Source organism: Furipterus horrens, unplaced genomic scaffold, assembly GCF_987537825.1.
Source record: "Furipterus horrens unplaced genomic scaffold, mFurHor1.1.pri manual_scaffold_3, whole genome shotgun sequence".
NCBI classification, from domain to species: domain Eukaryota; kingdom Metazoa; phylum Chordata; class Mammalia; order Chiroptera; family Furipteridae; genus Furipterus; species Furipterus horrens.
Window position 1 is genome coordinate 191,325,857 of NW_028327173.1, and position 19,369 is coordinate 191,345,225.

Below are 19,369 nucleotides of genomic sequence, written 5' to 3' on the forward strand. Positions count from 1 at the left end.
ACACTGGTGATAATGAAGCTCAGAGAAATGATTGAGTACGGTAAATGCATAAGGAAAGAAATGAAGGCTATACTAAGTGAAATAAAGAAAAATTCACATGGAACTAATAGTGAAGAGAAGAAAGCCAGGGTTCAGATCAATGAATTGGAACAAAAAGAAGAAATAACCAGAATGAAGAGACAAGAATAAAAAAAAAATAACATTAAAGAATAAGAAGACTCAGGGACATCTCCAAAAGTGCTAACATCTGAATCAGAGGGATGCCAGAAGGATAGGAGGAAGAGCAAGAAATTGAAAACTTATTTGAAAAAATAATGAAAGAAAACTTCCCCGATTTGGCAAAGGAAATAGACATACAAGTCCAGGAAGCACAGAGAGTCCCAAACAAGCTATATCCAAAGAGGACCACACCAAGAAACATGATAATTAAAATGCAAAGGTGAAAGATAAAGAGAATCTTAAAAGCAACAAGAGAAAAGCAGAGAGTTACCTACAAAGGAGTTCCCACAAGACTGTTAGATGATTTCTCAAAAGAAACTTTGCAGGCAGGAAAGGACTGGCAAAAAGTATTCAAAGTGATGAAAAGCAAGAACCTACAACCAAGATTACTCTTTGCAGCAAAGCTATCATTTGAAATGGAAGGTAAAGCTAAAGTTTATCACCACCAAGCCCTGGTTATATGAAGTGTTAAAGGGACTTAATTAAAAAGAAGATAAAAACTATGAACATTAAAATGACAGCTATCAACAACTGAATCTAAAATACAAAAACAAACTAAGCGAACAACTAGAATAGGAGCAGAATCATAGATGTGGAGATCATAGTGAGGGTTATCAGCCAGGAGGGGGAAGAGGGAGAATGGGAGAAAAGGTGCAGGGATCAGGAGGCATAACTGGTAGGTACAAAATAGACAGGGGGATGTTAAGAACAATAAAGAAAATGGAGAAGCCAAAGAACTTATATGCACAACCCTTGGACATGAACTAAGGGCAAGGATTGCTGGAGAAAAGGGGGATACCCAGCAGAAGAGGACAAAGGGGAAAAAACTGGGACAACTATAATAGTATAATCAATAAAATATACTCATAAAAAAGAGAGAGAGTTCAAAGCTGCCTGCTTACAGACTCTTAACTTCTTTTCTAGCCCAATGACCAAAAACACTCTCTCTGGTAACCTGGTTATCTGTGCTACCCTGTACTTTGCCCGGTTCTTGTCTGAATTGGACCTGATGCCTGTCATTTCCCTAATTTGTGATTTACTTTAATGCCTAATGTAGCTGCTGCCGTACCCTTTCCCCATCCCATTTCCCATTCATGAGGTGAATGAACTTAGCCTTGTTCCACATCTGCTGCCTGCCCTTGTCTGTACCTTTGACCCTAATTTCTGACCTTACTCAGCACCTGAAGAGTCCCTGCCACTTCTTCCCTATTCATGTAACTAAGTAGGTTCTAAGGGAGGCGTTCCTTATGTTGGAATGCTTGAGACTTGGTGCGTCCCGAGGTCTTGGGTAACTTTTTACCAAGACACTTGCCCTGTGAGTCTCAAGTCAGCCCTGTGCTAGCATATTCACAGATTAACGGCCATTCCTCCCCAGTTTCAACCTCTGCTCTGTTTATTAAATGTTGTACATTCAAAAGAATATTTGTATAATTCTAAGTTATAATGAATAGCAATAAAGTAAACACCTCTAGCCATGACCTAGCCTGAGAATTAAAATGCTACCAGTATCTCCCGCCCAGTCATTCTTAAGATATAATGTATCGGGTAGCAGTTTGTGATCTCTGCAATAAATAGCCAGTATTACTGAATACTTAAAAATACTTAAACATTGTCTTCAGATATATTTTTGTTGAGAATATTTAACATATTCAGACAGGCCATTAGTGCAGTTTTAATGTAGATCCCAATATTTAGATTCATTTGTCAAACCTTCTAGAATTCACTAGAGTTACCTACCGTGCATGCCCAGTCTATCACTATTACAGATTTCTGTCAAGCTTAGCCTTAGAATAAATGAGATTTTCTGAGGTTTTTTTTTTTTTTTTTTTTTTTCCATAGACTAACTACTGATGGAGCACTGGAATTGAAGGTAGAGAGTGTGAATTCAAAAGCCAGGCTGCACGCTGCTCTGTATGAGAGGAAGCTCTTGTCCTTGGAGGTGCGAAAGTGTAGACGGCGGAGTGGGAGACTGAGAACAATGCGGCCAAAATACCCAGGTACGTGCTGGGGAGCTCTCGCCGAGGTCCAGTACCTGGGTCCTGCCCCACCGGTGTCACCAGCCTCTTAACACTCAATGAATCAGAACCTTCCTGACTGCATATGCTTCATTTTTTGTAATTCCCTTTTCTCTGAAACTGAATTTCAAAGGGATTATAAGTTTTAAACCTTCCCTTCTATACTATTTGTATTGAATATCCAAAGCACATATATTTTGGCTTTTGCTCATATTTCAGCATCGTATAATACCTGATACTTTAGAAATAGCATTGGTTTAAGTTTAATAGAATCCTGAGCATTATTGTTCGGGTTTTTCATGATTAGGTATTAAGTCCAGCTTATCCTTTGACATTGCTAAATGCTGTAAATATTTTAAACATGAACGGACAGAGAGGAATTTCTTTCTCTTCCAGATTCTCCCATGTGTGCTTGTCACTGACTCATTGACTGACTTCCTTTCTTTCCCTCCTTCCCCCTTTTGTTGAGCACCTGTATTAGTCACATTAGTCACTGGGTTTCATTGGTCAATAAATATTTGGTCCTTGTTCTCATAGACCTCCCAAAACAGTGAAGGAGGAGGATAAGGAATAAACATAGTAGAGAAAGATACTTCCCTGCTCTTTGTACCTTCATGAAAGGTGCCCTTCTAATAACCTCTGACACACTCTAGAGCAGCGGTTCTCAACCTGTGGGTCGCAACCCCTTTGGGGATCGAATGACCCTTTCATAGGGGTCGCCTAAGACCGTCAGAAAACACATATATAATTGCATATTGTTTTTGTGATTAATCACTATGCTTTAGTTATGGTTGGGAATCACCACAACATGAGGAACTGTATTAAAGGGTCGCGGCATTTGGAAGGTTGAGAACTACTGCTCTAGAGGTTACTAAGATGTTTTTTTTGCCTTTAGTTGTGAGAGAGCCATTCATATTATGATGAGAAACATCAACAGTAATGAAGATCATTACTAGGTTTTTAGAATATATAAGATTGGAGAGTGACATGTGTATGCCATTAATTGTGTGTGTTATTTGTGGTCTGATTTAGATATGGGTTTTTATTAAAAAGATAAAAGGAAGGTATTGGGAGAGAGGAAAATTTAATCCTTTTTTCAGCAACATTAGTGATTCTTCGCATTTAGTGATTACCCAACCATCTGAAATGAATGTTAAAACTGAGACAGACAGTGAAGAGGAGGAAGAAGTTGCATTAGACAATGAAGATGAAGAACAAGAAGCTTCCCAGGAGGAGTTTGCAGGGTCTGTTGGAGAAAATCAAGCCAAATACACTTCCTCATTGACCGTTATGGTAGAAAATTCACCCAAACGAAATGCCATGAAAATTCCTGAATGGATTCATAAAGGTGAACAGTGCTGCAAAATTGAGACTCAGGAGCCAGATCCCAAATTTACCCTGATGCAGATTCTGCAAGATAATGGCAATCTTAGGTATGTACCTTTTGTAATTATAATAGTAACACTGGGAACAGCTAACTTGTACTGTGGATCAGCTACTGTGCTGGTGGCTTCATAGCGATTTTTCATTTCTTATTCACAGCCATCCTGTGATGTAATAACTGTGATTTGATATTATTATTATTCAGGAAGGTGAGTCTTGGAGAAGTTACTTCTCCAAGGTATATAGAGCTATGATACAAACCCAGGTCTCATGGGCTGGATAAATACTTGTTGGGTTTTTATGTCAGTCACTAAGACACAAAGTGACTGAGACAGGGGCTTAAGCAGCTTCTGGTTTAGTGTGGGGACACTTAAAATCGGGAGCTATGACCCCAATATGGACAAAGTCCTCTTAGGATGCAGAAAATGGACTGATGGGTCTTGCTTGGGAAGGCTACGGAGACATTAGGGAGGAGGCATTATTTTAACCAGGCTTGGAATGATGAGTAGGATTTCAGGAGGTTTAGGAGGTACCAACTAAGTGTGGGAGTACTAGTGGAGGAAACAAAGACACAGAGCTGTGATAGTATAACCATTCATTCAGTCCCTTATCAAATATTTACTGAGCGGCTCCGTGCCAGGAATTATGCTAGGCTATGTATTACAATGGAGACCAAGACAGGCCCATGGAGCTTACTCTAGTGGGAAAGACTGACAGTAAACAAAAAAGGTAATTTCAGGCAGAAAGAAGTGCTATGAAGACAGTGAAACAGGATGTGGTGTTAGAATGTAATATTGGGCAGAGGGTTTCTTTAGATTGGTGTTTGGACACAAAGAGGTAACTTTCAAGGTGAGTCCTAAATGATGAGAAGGAGGTAAGTCATAATTACCAAGGGGCAGAATGTTGCAGGCAGAACAGCAAATATAAAAGCCCTGAAACTGGAATGAGCATGACAAGTTTGGGTAACAGATCAGTGTAGTGGAGTTTATGGAGCGGAGGGTATGGTAAGAAATGCGACTAAAAATTGGATGTCAGTTGGTAATAAAGGGCTTTACGAGGAACCTGGACTTGATTTTCTAGGATGGATCACTTTTAAGCAGATGAATGATATGGTCAGATACTGACTTAGAAAGTAAATTCTGATTGCACTGTGGGGTAGTGATTGGTAAGAGGAGAACTGAAGGCAGAGCTGTGAGTTTTAGGGGCTGTTACAATAGTCTAGAGCCAGGAAGATGAAGTCTTCGGCCAGAGCAATGCCTATAGGAATGGAGAGACTGGGATGGACGTAAAGAAATTTGCAAGTTACAGTTGTCAAGGCTTGGTCTCTGTAGATGTAAGACCTCCAAAGAGACTTCTCCAAATTCAGCAACTTGGTGATGCCATCAGTTAGTATAAGGAGCATAAGAGTGAGCTTGATGATAGAGGTAATGTTTCATTTGGGACACAACGAGGTGAAAGTGCTCTGGGATGAAGATGTACCGGAGACAGATGAAATTATAGCTTTGAAGGTCAGAGTTGAACTGGATTGTGTAGTTGATAGTTAAAAACTTCAGAGTAGATGTGCTTGGCTAATTCACTTCAGTTCAGCAAGGATAGACAAGGAAAAAAGGAAGAGAACTGAGCCCTGGGGAAAACCAGTGTTTAATAGTGCGAAGAGACAAGAAGTAGCAGAGGGGTAGGCGCAGCCCTGGGAGGGTGTAGTATGGTAACAGCTACAAGAGTTTCAAGCTGTAGTGTGGCTCAGACAGCCCGGGTTAATGACGAAGAGTGAAAAGAGACACCTGCACTTGTGACCGGTGGTGGGTATAGCGGATAGAAGAGAAATTGTGAATTGTGGAAATAAGAAAGCAAGTGTGAACTAACTTTTTCAGGTTAGGCAGTGAAAGGAAGGTGAGGATTCATGGGAGAGCAAACCAAGAGAAAGGATTTCTTTTTTCCCTAAAAGGTAGAGCTTCTGGAGTTTATTTATAGATCAGGAGAAGGATTTGACGGGAGGAGGGTTAGGGATGCAGAAGTGGCTGTATTGGTAGAGAAGGGTCCTTCCTAAAGGAAGGGGGAAAGAGGCTAGTGGAGGGTGATCCCTTCCTGTAGATCAGAAAGAAAGCACCGTGGGCGAATGCAGTGGTTAGAAGTTACAGGGGAAGGAAGTTTAGGTATTTATGTATGACAGCCTTTGTTTTCTAAGTTAGAGGTCAGTCCTTATACTGCAAGGATGGAGAGTGATATTTTGGGGAGTGGGGGGATAGAGTTAAGGTTTGGAACAGTGTCGTGGAAAGTGAGAATGGTTTCCTTAGTAAAGAGCACACCTAACTCGGTCAGGAGACCTGGGCTCTGGCCTTCTGGTGCTCACCAGCCGGCTCTGTGGTCATGGACCAGTCAGAGAGCTTCTCTGTGCCTCAGATTCTGTTTCTGTTAGGCCAAAGAATGGGGTTAGACCAGTGTTTTTCAAACTGCTCTTTGGAGGGGGAAAAAAGACTCCACTGAATTGAAATAGAACTTTTCCAAACCACTGGACTATATTCTAAGGACCTTTCCAGAAATAGCATTCTGCTTAACTGTTGTGGATATAAATTATTTTTTGGAAATCTTATGGATCTCACTTTCAATTAGTAAACTGTTGTGATTCCAAGGTGTGTTAATACAAATTAGTGGTTTTCAGACTGTTCCTTGGAGTTGCCCATCATTCTTTGGGCATCTCAGTGGCTACTGGGGATCTGGAGAAGGTCCATGGCGAGGATGCAAGACTCCAGGTCTCAGCCCCCTAGTTGTATATTTTGTGTAGTGAGGACCCACATAGGCTTTTATTCTTTAAAAAATTGGGGGTTGGTGTAAATCATTGTGGTTTTCATTCTTTCATGGGGTGGTTTTGTTTGTTTCAAATGACTAGCTGACCAGTGTTTCTAATCCTGAGGGAGAAACTCAGGATTAACACCCCAGGGTTAACAAGGGCAAAAGACTTAGTACCTGTTCATTTGATTTTCAATAGCAATTTGCAACAAAATAATGATTGAAACCTTAACTTCCAAGCAATAGTTTCCTTATCCAAAGACCTTCATGTTTCAGTATTAAAGGACTAACCAATAAAACAGGCATTCTGCTACATTTGGAAGTATCTGACACGTGCTGTTTCTAGCTCATTATATTGCAGGTGAATTCATTGACCAAAATTGAGAATCTTTTTCATTTATTGTGACTTGAAAGGAATTTGTTGTGGAGGTAAAGCTTATGGGAATGGTTGAGGGAAAGTGGTATGTGGGCCACCCAGGTGAACAAGAGCGTAATTGTTGTCCTCGTTGAGAAACATTTGGAAATATAAGTTTATTTTTTCAAAATTACATTGTGCTCCCACAGCCTATCCCTATTAATAACAACGATGTAGCCTTACTTATATTTCATGCTCTGAAGATCTTAGGTATTAAACTCTCAAAAGCACATCCGCTCCCCAACTTGACTCCCCTCCACTCCAGTGCCTCCAACACACACATAGAAGCTAGACCTAGACCCTCTTGGGATTTCCAGTTTACTCTGGACGAGGCCTTCATCCTAACCTTGGAGGAACAGTGAGTAGAAAGCATTCGGTGATTGCATGTGTGAGGATTGTAAACAAAGTTTGTGTTGGGCCCCAATGTTAGCTGATGTAATTTTGGCGAGAGTGTCAGAAGGCCGATCAGCTGAAGTAACCAAAATCTCTCCTGAAAGAAAACAGATCTGCTACAATTAGCAGCTGAAGTGAAAATCATCAGTGTCGCTCTGGTACTTCTGTCTTCCACACTATAGCTTATCATGTTTCCTTGTTTCTTGCCTGGACCACCAGTCAGGAATCAGGTGGGCTCTTCAGTGATGTCACTGAGGAGTTTTTTAGTGTATGTTGGGTTTCTTTTTCCCACTGAACATCTGGGCTCGTCCTAGCCTGTCGGTGCCAAACTCTGTTGGACCTCCCTCATTTGTTCTGGGCTTCAGCCACTCCTGTCTTGTAGTTGAGAAAAGCATGACCTTAAAATTTGGTCTCAAAAGTTCCTTTGTAGGATTTATCTATTTCCTGCTTTGGAAGCTTTTGTACACCAGAAATATTAGTTGCCATAGCAAAAGCCATACTTCTGCGCTAACTGATAAGTATGTTCTCAAGGGCCTTTAAGGCAGAAAAACTTTTCTACATTAACACAAAGGCTCTTGCAAAGATTCCATACTTTTCCTGCCCATTCCCCCAAGAAAGTTTTTTTTAAAGTTCAAAGAGATATATAAGGGTAGGAAACCTGATTTTCTATTCTTGTTTGATTTCTTCCCATGGTAATAATGAGAAAATAAGCAGGATTCTCCATCTCTGATTCCTTTAATAGAAAAGCAAATCTCATGTACTGTTTAGAAGGAATGTTTCTTTACTCAGGGACTGTATGATTTATGGGCTTTAGTTTTCTTCTCCGTCCTAATAGAAGGCCACTTTCAGAGAGGCAAGTACACGTTCAGTGAGCTTACCATTCAGTCTCTCCTAACGGTCTCTTGTTTTGGATTTCTATAGCAAAGTGCAGGCCCGGATAGCGTTCTCTGCCTATCTCCAGCATGTTCAAATTCGCCTGATGAAAGACAGCGGAGGTCAAACGTTCAATGCCAGTTGGGCTGCCAAAGAAGATGAACAGATGGTGAGGCTCTTCTTGTTGGAACTTTTTTACTTCCCCCTTTCCTTTTCTTTTTTCTATGAGGGTAAAGAGCAGTATAGTCTTGGGGTAAAGAAATTATTTCATTGTCTCGTTTATAGGCTTCTCTTCATTTATTGTGAAGTAAGTCTGTTTTGGAGCCATGTTCATTGTACTCTGTGTTGAGGGCATCAATTTATTTTATTCCAAAAATGTAAATTGATTGCTCATTAGATGGCAGGCCCTGGGGAAAGCCCTCGAAAAGAATAACAATTAGAATCCTTTCTCAAGCAAACTTATGTTTTCTTAACTCTTTGAAGGAGGAACTATCATCCCCATTTTACAGATGAGGAAACAAAGACCAGAAAAGGAAAATAACTTGCCTGTTGTCCCACAGATTGAATGTGGTGCAATTGAAACTTGAACCCAGATGTTAAATTTGTCCATTCTTTGCTCTTCCATTGTTTCCATGAGTCATAAGGCATTTCCTTTTCTCTCCTGAAGTGTGGAGTTAGCTCTTTCAAAGTCAACACTTATCATAGGCCCTCTGAGACTGTAACATTTTCCATTTTAATTTTTTTTTTTGTTTACTAGTTGTAACTTTATTTAATTCTTAAGATTACTGGAAACAAACCTGTGTCATACTTTTTACTGTGTATCAGTCGTTTGAACATGCCTAGAATTTAATATTCTAGCAAGGTTTTTCCTTTTGGCTCAGAATGACAGGGAACTTCAGTTTCTTTGGTAAGGTCAGTGCTTATGGAAGAAGCCACCCCCATTCCATAGCCTTTTTAATCACAGGGATCTGTCACCAAAAGGGGAGGGACCTTTAAGTCTGAGAAAGCCGCATCCTTTGTCCAATTCAGTGGTGTCCCTACTGTAATTTGCAGTTCTCCACATACAGGAGGCATACAAGATGCCAGGCTAATAATAAAAACATGATGGCTATCCCAGAAAACAACTTGTGAATTTAAAGTAGCCAATACAACCCAGAGATAAAACCTTGTGTGTTGTGAATAATCCTTCAGCCATCAGTGGAAAATGTAGCTCTGTTCTTTCCAAGTGGAAAATTGAAACTGCCTTTTTGAGAGTCAGTTTGTCTGCTCCACTGTGAAAAAATAATGTTTTAATATAACAGCTTAAACCACCCTATAGTAAAGAGAGCAGAGTAGAACTATGAAATCCAACCCTCAAGTTATGAGTCTTTCTTTATACTGGAGTAAATTGGCACCAAAGGACAATGAACCAAAATCAAATTCAAGAAGAAAAAAACAGCTCAGAAGAGAATAACCTCTCAACTGTTGGCTTGGAATTCACACAGGATTTCTATGGGGCTTTTAACAAGAATATTTAGGATCATCACTGCCAAACTTAATACCAGTGCTGTGCATTTATTTTGAACATATATCTAGAGAGCAAACCCTAACCCATTCCCTGAGGATTGTGGCAGTGGTCTTGTTTATGAGGAAGGTAGGTGTAGAATTGCCTCTCTGGTCCAGGTTAGGGTTAGAGATTCTCTATCACATAACTCACAGAAAACACATCAATATAGGGTCCCAACATCTGTCATCTTAAGGCAACTTTATTGTGTTTGGCAGAGGAGGGAAGGAACAACTATATTTAAGGCCTGTGGCCTTGCAAAATCTTTCTTTGAAGCGTTTGTGATGTTATGAATGATCTGATTGGTATGTATTCAAATATCAAAATCCTTTGTCCTATCTCAAGTGAGATGCGTTCTTTCTTCCCCTTAGTGACCTTCCACTGTGCCCTGCTTTGCCAAGCCTTAATTCTAAAGGCTCCCTTATCGTTGTGAAAGAAAAAAAAAAAAAAAAAATCACCCTTCCAGCATAGTGACTACTTTCTTTGCCTTTATCACTAAACTTTTTAAATCAGTAGTTTCTACTCTTCACCTATATTCTTCATTACCCATACAATTCTTAAAAGCTTCCTTCTAATTTTTTTCCCCCTTCTACTGAAAGTGTTCTATTGAAATCTCCTACTGGTCCAATCCAGGGCCTTATTTTGGTTGGGGTCCTTTCCAGCTCCAGCCTCTTGGAAGCTTTGGACATGGGACCCTTTCTTCCCTCCATGACGCTATTTTCTCTTGGAGTTCTTTCTGCATTTCTGCTGTTTCTACCATGCAGTTTTGGGTGTGTGTGTGTGTCTGTGTGGTTGGTGGTGGTTTGGTTTTGTTTTTCTGATTTTTCCTCCTCTTATCACTAAGCATGAGTATTTCTGTATTCTTTTTCCACTTTCTTACGTTTGGTATTTCATCTGCTCCTATGGTTGTAGTTTCCACTCCTCATCTTTGAATGCTACTTTCCTTAAATAGCTTTCTCTGATCACCCTATTAGAAGTGAAACCTGCACTTGAATTATTGTAATACTATTTGTGTATGAATTATGACAGTTTTATAGCTCTTACTTTATTGCATAGTTATTGATTTTTACCTTCTGATTGCCAGCTTATTGAGGGAAGAGAATGCATTTCTTTTGTTTGATGTCTTCCTGAATCCTTCCTATATACCTAACATGTTTGCTGAGTCTTATTTGTTGAAATGCATAGTTTGCGTCTTCTCACATCTCTGTTGTGTAATTTCTTGATAGCCTGTCTTCTGTTGCTTAGCACAATCCCTGCTTTTTTTCCCCAATGACTTTTAATTTATAGGAGCTAGTGGTTCGCTTCCTCAAGCGAGCATCCAGTAACCTCCAGCAGTCACTGAGGATGGTGTTGCCCAGTAGACAGCTGGCACTTCGGGAACGCAAAAGAATCCTGGCCCACCAACTGGGCGACTTTATCATTGTGTACAACAAGGTAGGCGGTTTATCTGTGAGTCTTTGCTTTAGATTGCCGCGCATTGTCAGAAACAAGCTAGAACCTCTGTCCCAATGGTCCTTCTTCTCTTATCTACCATCCTTATCCCCTTTGTGTGACTGTTAGAGGGAAGAGGACCCAGCTAGGCTAAAAAGCTGCTAACTTTCTACTTCTGAAAGACCCAGTGGCCGTAGTTAACTCTTATCAAAAGGCATATTCCTTTCTAGCGCTATAGTGCCAGAGATGACTCCTGGGCTGTGTGATTTTACACTGTCATTACTATGCCTGTAGACAGTGGTGAATTGATTACTTAAGAACTAATTTGAACTGTAGAGTTAATATAATGACAATCTTCTTTCCTGAGAGAGTTGTACTCTGTTTTCTAGAACATTTTAACCAGTGACATAATTTTACAATGAAGCCCAGAAAATATACTATTTGGTTCAAATATATTACAAAGCATCTTTTATCCAGAGGTCTCAGCATGCTTTAGAAATATCTCTCTCTCTCTTTTTTTTTTTTTTTTTGCTTATAAAATGTATGATCATTTTGCAGAAGGGAAAGCTGAGATCTGGAAATTTAAATAACTTTTTAAAAGATGCATGGAATGGATAGTAGAACATTAGGACAACAAAATCCATAGCCACAATTTATTCCAGATCTGTTGAGAATTGTGGTATGTCTTGTATCAGTGATGAATTTATTCACTTTGGAAGCTGGTATAGGAGTATCTTCAAAGACATATCTTTCTTCTCCCTAATTGTAACAATATGCAGTCTGTTGTCATATTGTTAAAGCTGCAAGTGTGACCACAGACATTACTAAAGTACTATAAAAAGTCCTTTCTCAGTGGGTGTTGTGCGTAGAAAGTAAAAACGTGATAAAAATTTTACATTTATTCTGCAACTTTTATTTGGAAATTTCAGTGTTTCATGAAATAATGGCAGAAAGCAACACATCAAGTTTATAGGTGGCAAAAGTACATGGAAGAATTAAAGGTCTTTACTCTAAAGACAGTTAACCTAAGGCTATGAAACCAGATGATGAAGTATGCATTTATCAGGAGTCAGTTTTATCTTGTTTTTCTGTGGGGGTTGGGGCCTGGGTAGGAAACAGAACAAATGGCTGAAAAGAAATCGAAGAAGAAACTTGAGGAAGAAGAGGAAGATGGGGTGAATGCGGAAAATTTTCAGGAGTTCATCAAACAAGCAAGGTAGAAGACATTCTTGAAGAAAACTCTCTTATTCCATCTTCCACACTGCCCCATTGGGTTCCCAATGTTCCCTTGTTTCTAACATCATATGGGTGTGAGTAAAATCACTCTTAGGAGGAAAAAAAAGTTTCTTAGGCTTGGCCACTTCATATCTCAGCCAATTATGTTGCTGTTGTCATGGTTTCAGTTATCAAAACACTGCTGCTGGGTATCTGGGCTATGTTTCTAGGCAGTCTTCAAAGTACACATCACTCAAAGTGCTGAGAGAGCCCTTTGGAAAGTTGAAGTGAGAGGCTTCTAGTGTTGACTGGACCCTGCACTTATCCCTGGCCTACTGAAGCCGAGAGATGACCAAATTTTGCCTACGTTAAGTGGGTTGAGGAATTGGCCATTTCTCAGCACTGTGAGGGTTACGCCTAATTTATATAAAATAGAGCAGATCCTTCATGCTTAGGGTTAGCCTTTTGGGATTGACAATTTCAGCATTTGGCTCTCTATCTTGATATAAATCAGCAGGCCATTTTGTCCATTTACAATATGTTTCCAAAGGAAGAGGTAACTAAGGTATTTGATTTTAAATTATATATGATTCATACTTGAAGGCCTTTGTCTAAAACAGACTTATAAAACCACTAAAATAAAGGATGACCACATTAATTAGTCTTCAACCATCAAAGTCGCAGTGGGGGAGAAAAGCAGTAGAAAAATCAGCTCTCAGTTGATTTGTGAAGTTAAATCGGGTGGTGGTTTATCAGTCACCAACATAGTATGATCTGTGTTTAATGCCTTATGTAGAGACCTAACCATAGCCTCAATATCATGTGCTTAAGCACACAGGAAACACACACATCATTTTTTTAGGAGTTCATAATTATGTAGTCATTCTGTTGACATTCTTGGGTCTTGAGTCGTCGGCAGCCGTCCGTCTCGAGAGACGATGGTGTAGCTTCTTAAGAGTCTATCTGCACCGCCGAGAATGGCTGTGCAGTCCGACTCGGGAGTGATATCGTATCTGTCTCCTCCCGTGTTGAATCGACATCTTGCGATGACGCTGAAGCTACAGAGCCTGGGCAGGGTGATATGGAGGGTCTGCTGTTGCCCATGCAGCAGACCCCCCCTCTCTTCGCAGCTGAAGGGTCCAAGGGAAAGACGGAGTCAATACAGCTTGGCTTCAGGTGCGCCGCAGGAGTTGCCGGTGTTGACTACAACGTCAAACCGCCTTAGGGACTCCGGCTCCGGATTTTCTGTCAGGGTTTACTCCCTTAGCCTTTCCCTGAAGAGGTATGCCTCAAGGCAGCGGAGGTTTTTTGGAGTCAGAGTTTTCCTTCTCTGATGTACCCTGACTGGAAGATCGAACCAGCGACACTTAGCTCGCAGGCCGACGCTCAATCCACTGAGCTAAACCAGCCAGGGCGGTGGGTCTTGAGTAATATGATTGATAAAGCAGGTATAGAAACAAGGCAAGAAACAGTTTCTCACATCAACATTATAAAAGTATTAAAAAAAAGAAAAAAAAACTAGATCGTATTCAGAAAAAAAATTTTCTTTACATGAAAAGGCTAATATCTAGTTCCTTTTAGAGATCTTAAAAGTCCCTAAAATATATATATATATTTAAAAAAAAAAGAAAAAATGACTTTTGAAAATGTCTAGATCTAACTTGGAACTAAAAATGAATTATATATACTCTTACCTGGGGTATAGATTTGGGGATAAAGTATATTTACTACTGATTGTGGATTAAATGTTGATTGTTGGAAATAGGTGGTAGCATCTGTTCTTTTACTACGTTTAGGGGGTACATGGATGTTTTTATCAGGGTTGGTAAATTTGAACACCTCCAGGAGTCAGGCAGGGAAACGTAAATTATGAGGATAAGATAGGGTATAAAGCACCTTGTATTTTGACCAAGCTTAACCTTCCCCTTTCTGTGAAGGGCCGAATAAAACACTGACAGGCAGAGGCAGTTGCCTGTTTGCAGCCTCAGCTTTAGGTCTTTGGTAGTTACTTGAGGTCCTTATCTTGTGGCACTTTGCTACTTGGGAGACCTTGGGGTTCACCCTGAAATTCACAGATGCTGTTTCCTAGGTTGTCTTTACAGTGTGTGCTAAAGACGGGATATAGTTTCTTTGTAATAATGCAGGAATATTTTGCTTATTTGAAGGCTTCTTATCTGGAACATAGCCAGGCTCCAAGAAAGAAAAAAAATACAAAAAGCCTCTGAGAGGCTGCTCTCAATGTTACAAAATCCATGCATAATACACGAGCTAGGAGAATCTTATGGGCCTTAATCTATTGCCTTATACTTCCCATTTTGTGGATACTCATAAAGTGCATATAATTTTAATATTCGAAGTGACCTAGAGACCATCTAGTTCATTCTCCTTTGTGGTTAGATGGTCAGGGAACTCTTCCATGGTTACACCGTCAGGTCCCCTTTTTGCTGACATAGACAAAATGGCAAGTGGCTCCTTCAGTGAATGTTCCTCAGTTACCTAGAAGTGAGGTGGGCAAGCTGTAAAGGGCCATATAAGAAATGTTTAAGATTGTGGGCTCCACGTAGTCTTTATAGCATATTCTTTAAAAAATATAAACACCATGCTTAGCTGGGAGCTGTACAAAACCAGGCTGCAGGTCAGGTTCAGCCCACAGTCTGTAGTTTGTTGACCCCTGATCTAGAACATGGCCGTCAATTGAACTTTCTGTGTTGTAGCTACTGATTACTTGAAATGTGGCTCATGTAACTGAGGAATGCAATCTTTAAATTCATGTAATTTTAATTCCTTTAAGTTTTCAATGGTCACATAAAACTAGTGGTTACCATATTGGACAGTGCAGATCTAGAAAATTCAATATGGACTGAATAGACTTATTACGCTTTAAAATTTTAGATTGCTTTACTTATACTGTATTTAACTGTCTACTAATAGGGAGTTTTCAAGCTTGTGCTTTTCATTTTCCCATTCTCCAGCTTGCTCCATTTCCGTAAAAAAGTCTGGTGGAAAGGTTTCCCGGAACAGCTTCCCCTTCTGACCATGCTTTCTCTCATTTCAGTGAGGCTGAACTGGAGGAAGTATTGACTTTTTATACCCAAAAAAACAAGTCTACAAGTGTCTTCCTGGGGACTCACTCAAAAAGTTGTAAAAACAGCAACAGTTATTCTGATAGTGGGGCAAAGGGTGGTAAGTATGTTGGTTAATTAATGAAAAATAAGAAGAACGGGTGAGAAAATGAGATGCAAAGAACACCCATGTAAATAATGTGTTGCCTAAGCACTCATAGACTCCAAGGTGGTGGAATTTTAGAGTGTTGGGGTAGGGGATAAGGCGGCATTACATTTTTGTACTAAAGGCAGAAGAGGGACATGATCTTATTTTTTTAATGATAATTAACAACAGAGAGCTTCCCAAGACAAATTGATAGCCAGCATTTAGTGAGTGCTCATATTACTATCTGCTGGACGTGATCTTTTTTTTTTTCTTTTTTCTTTTACTTCCAAAATTCTTGTGTGTAGGTGCTATTATAAAACTTATTTACAGATGAGAAAATGGAAGTCAAAAGAGACTAACTTGCTCAAGGGCGCCCTTCACCATGTTGTGGGACAAGAGTTTGAACCTTGGCCTGCCTGACTCGTGTCTTGCGCTCTTAATCTGTTTTTCTGCTTTTCCTAATGATATCTCAGTTCTGTTAATTTTTTTGGTTCCTCTAGCTCATCACCAATGGCATTTAGGGTAGGAGAATTCTTTGTTGTGCATGACTGTTACTTCATACCTAGTGGGATGCTTAATATCCTTAGTCCCATTCCCTAAGTTCCATTGACTTTCTTCAGTCATTTTGATAAGTCAGAATGCTTCCACATGTTTCTAAAAGCTCTCAGTGCTGGGGGACTCCATGATTAGGGACTTTGGAATTGATATGGACCCAAGTGTTTAGGTCACATCATATGATCAAAAAATAGCAGTGATATTGTTTATAAACACAGCTCTGTGCTTTCAGTGTAAGAGTCATTTAAAATCCAGATGGAAGTAAAAGACATAGGTAATCAATAACCTAATTTTGTTAAGGAGCTAAACACAGGATTCAAAGATAGAGACTTTTTTCCTGCTCTTACAGCTACCATGGTCTAATATAGAAATGGCCAGGGTAATTGGCCATTTAAAATGTGAGCTTGTTTCCCCCCAAAATGGTGTTAATGTTTTAAAAACTGTTTAGGTTTGGAGGCTACTCCACCAACTTCTGTTTAGCTCACTGTATAATGGACTTATTCTGTTACCTGAAGTCCTGCTGAGTTCAGCTGTCTTCTTGAGCTTTCTTATCTTATCGAAGTCCTGAGGCTAGTTTATTCATCTGTTCATTCACTCCTTCTAAACATTTTTACTGAGCACCTGTTATGTGTCAGACATTGTAATAGGTGTAGGTATGCAATGACCAGGACTGTCGTAGTCCTTGGTAACATTGGTTACCTAGTGGATGAAGTCGGATGACTAAAGACAGGAAGAAGGTTAGTGGAAGTGCTGGGGAAGGGAGGCTGAGGAGTTCTTGTAATGAGGTTGGGGTAGAGAAAAGTGTATTAACCTAGGTAGATGAGGGCCTAGATTGGAATTCAGGATATAACTTCTTCCCTGGCAGTAATGGGGAAGCCCCAACAGAATGTGCTGGCAGCTCCTATTTGTATAAATGGGTCCTTGGAAATGCCAGGGTTCATGTGCTAAGGGGATCTGTACCTGTCTGTACCTATCAAGGGTAAGTAGAGGGGCGAAAGGAAAGCCTCAACCAAATAAACAGCATTATGTCACTTGACAGTATCCAGACTCACTTCATACAGGAGCACACAGATGTGTGACAATGTGACCACAACTGGCGGTGGGGGAGAGAAGAGAATTCCGATGTCCTGATTCTTTTGTTCTGAAAGGTGATCTGTGAAATGGCCTTTCTTAAGTTTCTCTATGAGCTTAGCCCTTGAGAAAGTTTATGGAATAGTCCCCTAATTATATGATTAGTTCTGGCTTTGCTTTTTCTGAATTCTGTGGTAGAAAAAAACCTAAATTATTATAGTGGAAATTTATTTTATTAGAGTGATACTGTTGTTGAATATACTAATCAAACTCACTCAATTTACTGAAGTAAAGCCAAGGAGTTTCTTTTAAGATGCAGACATTGCATTGGAATATCAAGTGTCATGCCAACAAATATTGGGGCTCTTCTATCTCTTGATAGTTGCCCCGCTCCATACATATCACAACTTCTTTGCTCCAGTGGGTACTACCAACCAGCTTGGTCTCTTGTTCCCATTGTCTGAATTCTTGGCAGAGGCGTCTGACTGCCCTTACTTATCTTCTTTTCCAGGCATGTCCTTGCTTGTTGTCAGTCCATGAATGGCTGCCCTGGGTTTAAAGGGCTTTCCCCGGTTCAGTTAGCAGGAGCTGGGGTTGGGGATAGCTGGAAATTATTTGGTGGGTTGCCCACCCAGCAGGGCAGTGGCCCTGGCCATCCTTGGGTAGTGTGCTGAGATTAGCAATGGTACCGAGGATTGATCACTAGTTGCGTTATATTTTGGAAACAAAATCAAGTGAGGTGATGCCCTCGCATTTGATTAGTAGGAGAGCATAAAGTCAGTATTTATCTTTTATTTCAGATCACCCTGAAACGATGGAAGAAGTGAAAATAAAGCAGCCCAAACAGCAACACGCAACGGAAATTCATGCTGATAAATTATCTCGTGAGTGGCTTCGAACTACATAGTCTTGCTGCTCACTGATAAATTCTTAAAAGAAAAAAATAGTCCTCAGATATGAAATGATTCTAGAGCAGGAGACATTACCCTAAGAAGTTTCTTTTCTTTGTTCTTCCTTTTCCCTGAGAATTTCTTCTTATCTACTGAGAACCTGTTTTCCCTCCAAGGAATTTCTCACTTTAATGTTTAGAAGTTCTGAGCACTTTTCTAGAAGGGTGAAAAGCAGAAGGAAGGGCGTTAGCTGTCGCACCAGCAACTTTGTCTGATGCCCTAACACTTGTAAAACTCCTGCTCTAGTTAATGGAGCTAATCCCAACTCCAGCTTTGAGAAAGGACTAAAAATAAACTATTTCAGTTGCCAGGTTGTCTCTGTAGGCAAACTTTCATTAAATTCATGATGAATACTTAGTAAAGTCTGCAGTTTTCAAGATTTGTTTCTTAAGATTATTTTGATGTTTAAAAATGTTTACTTCATGCTTTATTGTGATTATATGTCAGTTTTTCTTAAAATGATTTTGTTTTGTTTTGTTTGTTTTTTCAATAGGATTTACCACTTCAGCAGAAAAGGAGGCTAGATTAGTCTATACCAATTCTTCCTCTGCTTCTTTTTCTGGTCCTGCGGCTACTCTTCCACAGAAAATTCCCAATACCCACTTGTCATGTGTGGTTGTGACCTCTGACCTCTCCCCAGGGCCTGGCCACCGTTCTTCTGTATCTCAGATTCCTCCCACCAGCCCCAGCATGCCTCACCAGCCAGCAGTTGTACTGAACACTGTCTCTGACAGTGCTGTGCCCTCCATACACCGTGGGACCCAGAGCGTCCCAAGCCCTGCTGGCCTGCCACGCTGTCGCTCAGGCAGTTACACCATTGGGCCCTTTTCCTCGTTCCAAAGTGCTGCGCAAATCTATAGCCAGAAACTGTCTCGTCCCTCTTCAGCAAAGGCAGGTGAGTGAGAAAAGGAAAGGCAGACCGCAGTGTCGGCTCCTCCCAGCCCCAGTGAGAAGAGTGTCATCTTTTCCCTTTGCCTTTTCTTTTGATAGGTAAAGGGACACGCTGCATTGGTCTCTTTTTTTTTTTTGAGGTTTTACTTATATTTAGAGAGAAGGGAAGGGAGGGAGTAAGAGAGGGAGAGAAACATCGATACAAGAAACATCAATCAGTTGCCTCTCGCATGCACCCTGACAGGGGATCGAACCCGCAACCTGGGCATGCGCCCCAATGAGGTTTCAAACCAGCAACTGTTCGCCTTGCAGGACTATGTCCAACCAACTGAGCCATGCCAGTCAGGACCGCATTGTTCTAATATGATTAAGGAAGAGTCTTGCTTTTGGTCCAGTGGCATTTTTGATACAAAATAAA

General features: G+C 40.3%; 1 protein-coding gene across 11 annotated transcripts in view; it reads left to right on the forward strand.

Annotated features, from left to right (window-relative positions):
* TTLL5 (tubulin tyrosine ligase like 5) overlaps positions 1-19,369 on the forward strand; it is a 257,546-nt gene that overhangs the window by 90,090 nt on the left and 148,087 nt on the right. For all 11 annotated transcript variants that reach the window (XR_016509864.1, XM_090271203.1, XM_090271204.1 and 8 more), the window contains 8 exons: positions 2,059-2,216; positions 3,361-3,667; positions 8,134-8,254; positions 10,916-11,062; positions 12,172-12,275; positions 15,330-15,457; positions 17,911-17,994; positions 18,554-18,955. Coding sequence is in view for 10 of the 11 variants with exons in the window: in XM_090271203.1 (XP_090127329.1) it covers positions 2,059-2,216; positions 3,361-3,667; positions 8,134-8,254; positions 10,916-11,062; positions 12,172-12,275; positions 15,330-15,457; positions 17,911-17,994; positions 18,554-18,955 (1,451 nt within the window). In the remaining variant the exon portion in view is untranslated. The remainder of the gene's footprint in view (positions 1-2,058; positions 2,217-3,360; positions 3,668-8,133; positions 8,255-10,915; positions 11,063-12,171; positions 12,276-15,329; positions 15,458-17,910; positions 17,995-18,553; positions 18,956-19,369) is intronic.